Source organism: Somniosus microcephalus, chromosome 5 (genome assembly GCF_052327205.1).
Source record: "Somniosus microcephalus isolate GS21.2 chromosome 5, FLI_Smic_1.0, whole genome shotgun sequence".
NCBI lineage: Eukaryota > Metazoa > Chordata > Chondrichthyes > Squaliformes > Somniosidae > Somniosus > Somniosus microcephalus.
Window position 1 is genome coordinate 272,260,440 of NC_140991.1, and position 12,200 is coordinate 272,272,639.

The window sequence follows — 12,200 nt, forward strand, 5'->3', positions numbered from 1 at the left end:
TGCCATGTTTCCTATATTACAACAGTGACTACACTTCAAAAGTACTTAATTGGTTGTAAAGTGCTTTGGGGCGTCCCGAGGTTGCGACTGATGCTATATAAATGCAAGGTTTTTCTTTTTTCTTTTTATATAGGGAGGCAAAAACTTGGACATAACAAAAAGAACTGCTCATGCAGAATTACGAGAGGCGCTTTGTACTGTCAATCTGTCAGCACATTACTGGCCATTTCAAATCAGAAAGGCAGTGGAGTGGCCATTACTCTGGGAAGAGATTCCTGGACACGTACACACGGAGCAAGGGGGAACCAACCCAATCAATCTTAAGGCACTGATTTGTATCAAACTGCCCCAAGACGGACAAGCAAGCCCGAAGACTAGCTATTTGTTTAAAGAGAGAGAATAAACAGATTAATAATTATATGTACAAATAACCTAGATAAAGATGGCTTTTGTGTGTTAAACTAGTAATTTAAGAAAAAGCAATGAGGAATAAGAGCAATAGGCCATTGAGCCCCCTCGAGCCTGTTCCGCCATTCAATGAGATTGTGGCTGATCTGTGACCTAACTCCTTTGCCCCTTACCTCTTAATACCTTTGGTTAACAAAAATCGTTCAATCTCAGATTTAAAATTAACAACAGACTTATCTGCTGTTTGCGGAAGTGAATTCCAAACTTAGAAGCGTTTCATAACTTCGCTCCTGAAAGATCTGGCTCAAATTTTAAGGCTGTCACCTAGTCCCAGATACCTCAACCAGCAGAAATAGTTTCTCTATCTATCGGATCAGTTCCCCTTAATATCTTGAAAACTTCGATCAAATCACCGTTTAACCTTCTAAATTCCAGGGAATACAACCCTAGTTTGTGTAATCTCTCCTTGTAATTTAACCCTTGGAGTTCAGGTATCATTCTGGTAAATCTTAACTGCTTTCCCAAGGCTAATATATCCTTCCTAAGGTGTGGTGCCCAGAACTGAACACAGTGCTCCAGGTGTGGTCTAACCAGGGCTTTGTATCGCTGCAGCATAACTTCTACCCCCTTGTATTCTAGTCCGCTAGATATAAAGCCCAGCATTCCATTAGCCTTTTTTGATTATTTTCTGTACCAGTCCATGACATCTTAATAATCTATGTACATGGACCCCTAAGTCCCTTTGGACCTCCACAGTTTCTAGTTTTTCACCATTTAGAAAGTACTCTGGTCTATCCTTTATTAGGTCCAAAGTGGATGACCTCATGCTTGCCTACATTGAAATCCATTTGCCACAGTTTTGTCCATTCACTTAATCTATTAATATCTCTGTAATTTTATTCTTCTATTTACACTGTTTACAATGCCGCCTATCTGAGTCATTGGCAAACCTGGATATGTGGCACTCGACCCCATCATCTAAGTCATTAATAAATAGGGTGAATAGTTGAGGCTCCAACCCAGATCCCTGTGGGACATCAGTAGTCACAACCTGCCAATTAGAGTACCTGCCCATTATCCCTGCTCTCTATCTTTTGCCGCTCAGCCAATTTCCCAGCCAGGTCACTAATTTGCCTTCAATTCCATGAGCTTCAACTTTAGCTAAGTTCCAGAAGGCTTTATCGAATGTCTTCTGGACGTCCATATAAACATCAATAGGCATTGCCCTCTCCACTATTTCAGTCATCTCTTCAAAAAATGCAATCATTGTCAGGCATGACCTACCCTTTACAAATCCATGATTAGTTGAACATTTTCAAGGTGTTCAGGCACTCCATCCTTAATTATAGACTGTAGTAATTTCCCCACAACAGATGTTAGGTTAACTGGCCTATAATTCCCTGGTTTCCCACTCTCACCTTTCTTAAATAGCATAGTGACATGTACGATTTTCCAATCTAAAAGGAACAGTTCCTGAATCGAGAGAACTTTGGAAGATTTATAGTTAGGGCATCTGCAATGGTCTCACCAACTTCCTTTAAACCCTGGGATGGAAACCATCCGGTTCTGGGGATTTGTCACTCTTTAGTGCCATTATTGTTATTTTGCTTACGTTAATTTTGCCGAGTCCCTATCCCTGATTCAATATTAGTTTCCTTGGGATATCCAGCATGCTATCCTCTTCCTCTACTGTAAATACTGACGCAAAGTAATTATTCAACACATCCGATACTGCCTCTTAACTGGCTCTGTATCAAATTTAATTCTTTTCTTGAACACCTCGAACTGATCTTCTGTCGATTTATGCATTAACAAATGTGCCCAGTTTACTGTGGACAGTCTCTGTCTCATCCCTTTGAAGTCAACCTTACCTAAATCAAGAATCTTAGTAGCTGTTTTGCGTTTCTCCCTTTCAAACACAACATTGAACTCGATAAGAATATCATCGCTATTAGATAACTATTCATGCACCATTAGCCTGTTAACTAAATCTGGCTCATTACTCATCATTAAATCCAATATGGCCTGCTCCCTTGTTGGTTCTAGGACATATTGTTGCAGAAAACTATCCTGAACAAAATCAAGAAATTCACTACATTTCTGACATGGGCTAGTCTGCTTATCCCAATCTATATGGAAGTTAAAATCCCCAATTAAAACCACTCTGCCTTTGCTACATGCTTGTCTAATCTCTGCATTTATACATTCTTCCATTTCACAGCTGCTACCAGGGGGCTTATACACAACTCTCACTACAGTCTTAAATCCTTTTCTCTTTCTTAATTCCACCCATATAATCTCCATTGCCTGCTTACATCTCGTTATATTCTCTCTTATCATTGAAGTAATTTCATCCTTAATCACTAAGGCTACTGCTCCTCCTCTACCAGTTTCCCTAGCCTTCCTGTAAACCTTTTATAACCTGGTACATTCAGTTCCCAGTCCTGAGCGTCTTGCAGCCATGTCTCAATAATGGCTACCATGTCGTTTCCTCCAAGTTGAATTTGCACCTGCAATTAATCCAATTTGGTCCTGAAAGTCCAGACATTTGTATAAAGAATGCTTATTTGGGCCTAACCTGTCCTTCTGCTTTAATGTTGTTTTCCTCTCACTTTTCTTATTTCTCTCTCCTGATTTAATTACTTTACATCTTTTAGTTTTCCCTTTACCTGTAGTGCCTAAAGCACAATTTCTGACTATTACTCTATTCTCTTCCCTTTTGTTTGTTTTAGAATTATTATTTATACTACCTTTTCCACTTGAGCCTTCTGCCCCCCCCCCCACCCCAATTTACTTGTGGCATCTGTGGTGGTTTAAATGTAATTATTCTCTTCCCTCCCCCTCTAAAATATCAACAAGGTTTGGCAATCAGGCTGCCTGTTTTTGGCATCTGGTTGAGATTATTTATTAGAAAAAATTAGATATCTTATCGCATCTAACTTGTTTTTTTCTTTGCTTGCTTGATTCCAATTTACTGACACATTTCTGGTATAAAGAGTTAGCTTTTACACACACTAACAGAGAACGACAGGACCTGAACCATCAGATCCCAGATCCCCATCGCTGTAAAAACATGGACCAACCTTGCTACCCTCAATCAGGCAATTCAATTAAACTCAACTCTTTAGGAACATGTTCGTTGCTAAGTGTTGCCTGAAGACAGATGTCAGTACTTTTTCACTTCATTATCTGAAAACAGTCCGCAAAACTGGCACAATAACAAATTGTATTTATATAGCGCCTTTAACATAGTAAAACATCCCAAGGCGCTGCACAGGAGTATTTTAAGACAAAAAATTTGACACTGATCCACATAAGGATAAATTAGAGCAGGTGACCAAAAGCTTGGTCAAAGAGGTAGGTTTTAAGGAGCGTCTTAAAAGGAGGAAAGAGAAGTAGCGAGGGAATTCCAGAGCTTAGGGCCTAGGCAACAGAAGGCACAGCCACCAATGGTCGAGTGATTATAATCAGGGATGCTCAAGAGGACAGAATTAGAGGAGCGCAGATATCTCGGGAGGGTTGTGGGGCTGAAGGAGGTTACAGAGATAGGAAGGGGCGAGACCACGGAGGGATTTGGAAACAAGGATGAGAATTTTGAAATCGAGGCGCTGCTTAACCGGGAGCCAATGTAGGTCAGCGAGCACAGGGGTGATGGACGAATGGGACTTGGTGCGAGTTAGGACCTCAACAATACCTTACAAGCAAAACTAATGCATTACTTTACAACAATATTTAAGGCCTTAATAATAGATAAGCATTTGGAAATATAAAAGTAGTGTTTTGTAGTGGTTTCAATGTGTGTTAATGCTTGATGAAGTAGATATATGTATCACAAGTCATCTGTTAACATATAATTGTGTGTGCACCAGGCTGGATTGTAAGACTACCAAGGATCTGTGCAGTAACTGTTTTAAAGATTAAAAAGTTGTATTATTTTTTAATTGCAATTTAGCTTCATAGAATCTTGACTTAAATCGATGCTAAATGTAACATTATACAGTCGTTAAACATTTCCATAGTTTTGAACTTGGTGCTTGCGCATTGCCAATACTTAAGAAATTGGTGTAGATGGGGTTGATTCTGAGGCTGATGATAAGCTAGGAGCCAGGTGGAAGATACGTTTGACCCCTGCTGTACCTAACCTGGGAATGCTGACATTGGCTGATCATTATGCTTAACATAGTGTAACCCACTCTAGAAAATATCTGTTAATCAGCGATTCAGTAAAATTCTGTAGAAAGGATGGTTCCCTGAATACTTACATTTGGCCAAATTTGAACACTTTGGGTTCAGCTCTATATGTGCCTTTTAAAAAGTGTCACGTGTGCAAGGGACAAATTGCCCATTCTAAACGACCCATTCAACATTTCTATATCAACATCCACGTACAAGGTAACTGCACTCTGTAGCTGAAGCCACAGCAGCAAGAGTTGATTAGTCTTCTATTTTTATTTAAAATGTAAATTTAACACCTATAGGCTAGTGGGAAAAGGGTAATTGAAAGAAAGACAGACTTGTATTTATTATATAGCACCTTTCACAACCTCAAAGCGCTTTGCAACTAATGAAGGACCTTTGAAGTGTTGTAATGTAGGAAACATGGCAGCCAATTTGCACACAGCAAGTCCCCAAAACAGCAATGAAATAAATAACCAGATCATCTGTTTTAGGTGCTGGTTGAGGGATAAATGTTGGCGCCCCTGATCTTCTGTGAATAATACCGTGGGATTGTTTACGTCCACCTGAAAGGGCAGATGGGGCTGCAGTTTAACATCTCATCTGTGAAAGACGGCACCTCCAACAGTGCAGCACTCCCTCAGTACTCAGGAGGTGGCATCTTTGGATGAAACCTGAAACCGAGGCCCCATCTACCCTCTCAGGTAGAAGTAAAAGATCCTATGGCACTATTTTCAAAGGCGAGCAGGGGAGTTCTCCCGTTCAATATTTAATCCCTCAGCCAACATCACTAAAACAGATGATGTGGTCAATAACACATTGATGTTTGTGGGACCATGCTGTGCGCAAATTAGCTGCTGCGTTTCCTACATTACATTGGTGATTACACTTTAAAAGTACTTCATCGGCTGTAAAGCGCTTTGGGACGGCCTGAGGTCATGAAAGGCGCTATGTAAATGCAAGTCTTTTTTAATGTTAAACTATCAACAATTCACTTTAGATTGTACAACTCTTCCAGTCTGAAACAAAACTCTGGCATGAGAGTTAGAGTGCACAACACAGGAAGGCTGCCACTACCCTAAGCATACCAGAACTATGTGCCTCTTGCACATCTTGCATAGATGTACTGTGAGAGAAACATCTGCTTGCTGTACCAATAAGCAATCAGGCAAATCCGCAACATCTTTATCACCAACAGTTTGTCCTTCTTTCAAACAACGCTGCTCTGCCACATTGGGCATGTAACTTTCCTCCTTTACGATACACACAGACAGTAGCTGGCACAGACATATGCACAAGCCATCAGGTACCAGGTACAGATGAAGTGTTGACTGTTCCTAGTACGTACTAATCATATTCCAATGCAAGCCTCACCTGCAGATGGTGTGGGGACCACGAAAGTATTCAGCTCCACAGAATTTTTGGGTTGAGTGATCACTACGTTAGTTCCAGCTGATACAATCAGTTCTTTCACTGTGGGGGGGAAAAAAAATTGCAACGCATTCAGTTAAATATAAAAGTGTCAGCCACCAACATTTCACATATTTGTTTAACACAGCCTAACCCACTCGAGAAAATATCTGCAAATCAGCAATTAGCAAATTCTGTAGAAGGGTTAATTCCCTAACTACCTGCACGTGGCCAAATTTGAACAGCACAGAAAGATAATCTGGATACATCAAAATAAGGCTTACATTTATATAGCGCCTTTCATAACCTCAGGACGTCCAGAGCGCTTTACAGCCAATGAAGTACTTTTGAAGTGTAGTCATTGATATAATGTAGGAAATGTGGCAGCAAATACGTGCACAGCAAGGTCCCACAAACAGCAATGTGATAATGAGATTATTTGGTTTAGTGATGTTGGTAGAGGGCTAAATGTTGGCCAGGACACCGGGGAGAACTCCCCTGCTTCAAAATAATGTCATGGGCTTCATGCGAAGGGCTGAGATGTTTGTAAACAAAGCTTGAGGAGTGGAGTTTCAGCTCCTGTATATAAAAAGATGTTTAAAACACCAAAAACTATCTGAAATAGTGTGTTTGGGTTGAGGCATCCTTCAATTTTAAGCTTTATAAGTAGAAAATGTAGTGCAAAGATAAAAATAGAAAAATGTATCATAATGGTCATATTCTATTGATCCTAAGATTCTTTTTATTAGATTGTACAGCAGCTTAAAATAAAAATAAATATTCCATATTTTGGAAAGATAAAAAATACTTGGCTGTAAAGCACTTTGGGACGTCCTGAGATTGTGAAAAGTGCTATATAAATGCAAGTTCTTTCTTTCTTTATAACACAATGAAATGCTTTCAATAATTTATAGCCCTCACTCTGGTTCAATTCAGGCAGTATAGTGCTTTGGAACAAATCACCCGTCTGTAAAATGTGAATCTCTGGATTTTATGCATCGGTGCTGGAACAGAAGCGATTATGCATGCTGTATATCACTATTCAGCACCTTAATGTCCCATTAGCCTTGCAAATCACTTTGATGAGATTGTCTGGCTTAAGAAACCATCAGATACTAAATTATAAAATTATGGGATAATATTCCTCAAATGTTTTTTGCTCTCCATTATTAATGACCTTTGCAGCAAAATTACAAGAATGCATGCCTTTGAAAGGGGAGTTCTGAGAAAGCGATTTGATTAACGAATTGTTAGTGATACAGGGAAAGTCAATCTTCAGTTATTCATTTTTTTTTTTTTTTTTAAAAAGAGGCATTTCACTCTGATGTCTGAAACCTTGGCTAGCTATGGGGTTGCATGAATGATCAAGTATTCATAGTTTCAGGAACTGGTATAATCTGCCCAGGCCAGACAAGAGTATTATATTCCTCTGTGCTGAGCTTTCATGCAAAATGCACTATATACATTTTTTCCCCCCCAGACGGTGGTTACTTTGTTACCACAATGCTGATATCAATTACACACACTTGGCAGACAGTTATTGGGAATACATGGATGTGTCAGCTCTCTGCAAACACAGCCACATTGGGCGGTTCCATGGCCGTCCACCTTTAACAACTAGGACACATTGTTCAAGAACAAGGCGAAGGAGCAGCATGAACAGCCTCACTAAATGTTCTAGTAACTCAGCCTTATGAAAGAGATGAATAACCAGACCAGGAGAGATTAAGAGGCAAGGATAAAGAGGCAATGATCTAAAAGGTTGAAGTAAATATTCCATTAAGAGGCATTCTCCGATTACAAAACATAGCCAGGCACAGTGTAAACGGTGTGCAAGTTGTTGGAGAACACAAATCTGTGGCTAATGGGAAGCAAGAACAGACAATCTCTGCATTTATATAGAAATAACATATTCTCATCTCCCAAAGCGCTTCACAGCCAAACTAATTATCTTGGAGCACAGTGACTGTTATTATGTAGGCTAAGGCAGTGGCCAATTTGCGCGCCACCATGAGATGACCGACTGCGCTGTGGGATCTCTGACATTCCTGCTCCTCCCGGCCCCACAAAAATGACAAGGAACTTGCCTTCAGAATCCTCCCTGGCCGGACCGCACCAGATGCTAGTCAGAGCACATGCAGCAACGCTCTGCCTAAAACATGGCAATCAGGGTCCGACGCACATCACAGGACCTTGATTAGCACTTTAAATGGGCAGTCCGCTCAGCGGTAGGCCCCAGTGAAACATTGCCATGGGAACGACAACAACAGGAAGGCAGGTCATTGCCCTCTATTTTCTGAGCACTAGTGCCACGTTTCAGGAGACCTGAAAAATTCACCCCCATAAGCTGTAACCTGTGACCCTTGTTAGTCATTGGAAAATGCTTAGGACGTGGGTTTGATGATTTAGCTCTCCCAAGGGCAGAGCTTCGCACGATGACAACACGCATCGGGACTTCAGGCGCAGAGGTCAATGCATCGAGTTTGCAGTCCGCACGGTCTTCTGCCCATCAAACTGATCATGTAGGCCACAACTGGGCCACTCTGACCTCTGCACCCGAGGTCGCATGAAGCTCTGTGCCACGAGCATTCAAGTCATAATACTTACCCCACAATGTCCTGGCATCACAACATACGGCATATCTCTATCTTTAGCTCTCCTGGCATTGGCACTTCACATGCCAGGAACAAACAGTGGCAAAATCAACGGCCAGAAAAATCAAGAATGCTATGAATTGGGTAACTCTGACCTCTGCCCCTCATTTCCTGATCTAAGCTGCTGGTGAACGAGACTCTGTACCGGTATAACAGAGTCTTACAGTTTCAGGGCTTTATTATTTTAAGAAACAAATATATCGCAAACTTTCCTGAAGGTGCATATGTAACTTGCCACTGTGGTTCACACTTAGGATCTGCCTGAAGTTGACAGCTGTGTAGCTAGTCTCCCCATACATTTGGTGCGAGTCCCAATCATGTAATTCATCCCCAGTGAGAAAATACAAAAAAAGCACAAAAAAGATTTGGCGGACACACCAGTTCAGAAAGAAAGACAGACTTGCGTTTATATAGCACCTTCCACAATCTCAGGACCCCCCAAAGCACTTTACAACCAATGAAGTACTTCTGAAGTGTGGTCACTGTTGTAATGTAGGAAACACAGCAGCCAATTTTCACACATAGAAACATAGAAGATAGGCCATTCGGCCCCTTGAGCCTGCTCCGCCATTCAATGAGATCATGGCTGATCATCCAAATTCAGTACCCTGTCCCTGCCTTCTCTCCATATCCCTTGATCCCTTTAGCCTTAAGAAATATATCCAACTCCTTCTTGAATATATTTAATGAATTGGCCTCTACTGCCTTCTGTGGTAGAGAATTCCACAGGTTCACCACTCTCTGGGTGAAGAAATTCCTCATCGCTGTCCTAAATGGCTTACCCCTTATCCTTAGACTGTGACCCCCTGGTTCTGGACTCCCCGACCATTGGGAACATCCTTCCAGCATCTAGTCTGTCTAGTCCTGTTAGAATTTTATAAGTTTCAATGAGATCCCCTCTCATTCTTCTAAACTCCAGCGAGTACAAGCCCATTCGACCCAATCTCTCCTCACAAGTCATTCCTGCCATCCCAGGTATCAGTCTGGTGAATCTTCGCTGCACTCCCTCCATGGCAAGAACATCCTTCCTCAGATAAGGCGACCAAAAATGCACACAATACTCCAGATGTGGTCTCACCAAGGCCCTGTACAACTGCAGCAAGACATCTTTGTTCCTGTACTCGAACCCTCTCGCTACGAAGGCCAACATACCATTTCCCTTCTTAACCGCCTGCTGTACCTGCATGCTTACCTTCAGCGACTGGTGTACAAGGACACCCAGGTCTCGTTGCACTTCCCCTTCTCCCAATCTATTGCCATTCAGATAATAATCTGCCTTCCTGTTTTCGACACCAAAGTGGATAACCTCACATTTATCCACATTATATTACATCTGCCATGCTTCTGCCCAATCACCCAACCAGTCCAAATCATACTGGAGTTTCTCGGCATCCTCCTCACAGCGCACACGCCCACCCAGCTTTGTGTCGTCTGCAAACTTGGAGATATTACACCTAGTTCCCTCGTCTAGATCATTAATATATATTGTGAATAGCTGGGGTCCTAGGACCGATCCCTGCGGTACCCCACTCGTCACTGCCTGCCACTCGGAAAAAGACCCGTTTATTCCAACTCTTTGCTTTCTGTCTGCCAACCAGTTCTCTATCCAAGTCAGCACCTTGCCCCCAAATCCCATGTGCCTTAACTTTACACGCTAATCTCTTATGCGGGACCTTATTGAAAGCCTTCTGAAAGTCCAAATACACCACATCCACTGGTTCTCCCTTATCTATTTTACCAGTTACATCCTCAAAAAACTCCAGGTGGTTAGTCAAGCACGTTTTACCTTTTGTAAATCCATGTTGACTTTGTCCAATCCTGTCACTGTTTTCCAAGTGCTCTGCTATTACATCTTTTACAATGGACTCTAGCATTTTCCCCACTACCGACGTCAGGCTTACCGGTCTGTAATTCCCCGTTTTCTCTCTACCACCTTTTTTGAATAGTGGGGTAACATTAGCTACCCTCCAATCCATGGGAACTGTTCAAGTCTATAGAATTTTGGAAGATGACCAGCAATGCATCTACTATTTCTAGGGCCACTTCCTTAAGTACCCTAGGATGTAGATTATCAGGCCCTGGGGATTTATTGGCCTTCAATCCTGTCAATTTCCCCAACACCATTTCCCCACAAATACTGATTTCATTCAGTTCCTCCCTCTCATTAGGCCCTATGTTCCCCGACATCTCTGGGAGGTTATTTGTGTCCTCCTTTGTGAAGACAGAACCAAAATATGTATTTAATTGGTCTGCCATTTCTTTGTTCCCCATTATAAATTCCCCTGATTCGGACACACAGCAAGCTCCCACAAACAGCAATGAGATAATGACCAGATAATCTGTTTTAGTGACGTTGGTCGAGGGATAACTATTGGCCAGGACACTAGGAGAACTCCCCAGCTCGTCTTCAAATGGCACCGTGGGATCTTTTACATTCACCTGAGGGGTCTCGGTTTAACATCTCATCCAAAAGATGGATGCTGTCTCTAGTTAGTTGAATTCAGATCGAATTATGCAGCATACAAATATCTTGCTGTCCATTTTGCAATGACAGTGTGTCTAGTAAGTGCTAAATTACTTAAATCAAAAATTAAAATAATGTACGCAATGAGTAAAAATATCATTTTAATGAAGTCTGCCATGCATGCTGGGAGTTACCATCTGATTACAACCCTGAGCCTCAAGCACTTATAACATAGGGCTTGTAAACAGACAACAGCTTGAACAGGACAGTCTCTGTACTTTGTGTTGTTATGGCAACAGCTCACTGCTGTCAGACCAAAGTGTGTGGAGATTTATTAATAGGTAAAAATAAAAATGTCATTTAAATGCTACTGACTGAAGCGACACCAGAAGCTGTACTAACCAACATCAGTTAGGAGTTTCCTCACTATAGCAAGTTCGCCTCAAATTGTTGGCTGCTGATGTGTGTTTTCATTTTATTTTTGAAACATGCACACACCCCACCTGATTAGATTACCATACCTCTTCAGCTTTTTTTTTGGTAAGCCTCTATAAGCAAGGTTAAAAGTTGTAGCCTTTCTTTTTTTTTAAAAAAAAGCAACTACATCCACCTCTTCAGACAGTGCATAGCATTTAAATAGATCTGTGATTAGGCATTAAATCATATGTCTGCATTTATAAGTCTATCAAAATTAGCAGTTCAACTAGTGCAAGCTGTAAATAACCAGTTACCTTGGTCAAAGCGACCCTTTAAAATTTGAACCCTTCCCTATCCCTTTAAGATTTTCACCCTCACTCACCCCATAAAACTTACACCCTTCATCCAACACTATCCCCCCCCCCCCACCCCACCCCGACATCAGGAATGCATGTGTTGGGCACAGTGAAATTTCTGCATGCAGATACCACCTGAACATTCAGTGCCAACTCTTGCTTTGCATGAAGGCCATAGGGTTGATGTGAGGAAGCCTGATGACCCCATGGAACCATCTGTGACACACTGCCACATAATAGGCTTGCCAGCAAAGTTGAAGCCCATGGAATAAAAGGGACCGTGGCAGCATGGATACGACATTGGCTAAGTGACAG

At 41.6% G+C, this 12,200-nt stretch overlaps 1 protein-coding gene across 3 annotated transcripts in view; it reads right to left on the reverse strand.

Annotated features, from left to right (window-relative positions):
- LOC147117725 (dyslexia-associated protein KIAA0319-like) overlaps nt 1-12,200 on the reverse strand; it is a 120,875-nt gene that overhangs the window by 70,558 nt on the left and 38,117 nt on the right. For all 3 annotated transcript variants that reach the window (XM_085988943.1, XM_085988944.1, XM_085988942.1), the window contains exon 5: nt 5,959-6,057. In XM_085988943.1, coding sequence (XP_085845069.1) covers nt 5,959-6,057 — 99 coding nt within the window. The remainder of the gene's footprint in view (nt 1-5,958; nt 6,058-12,200) is intronic.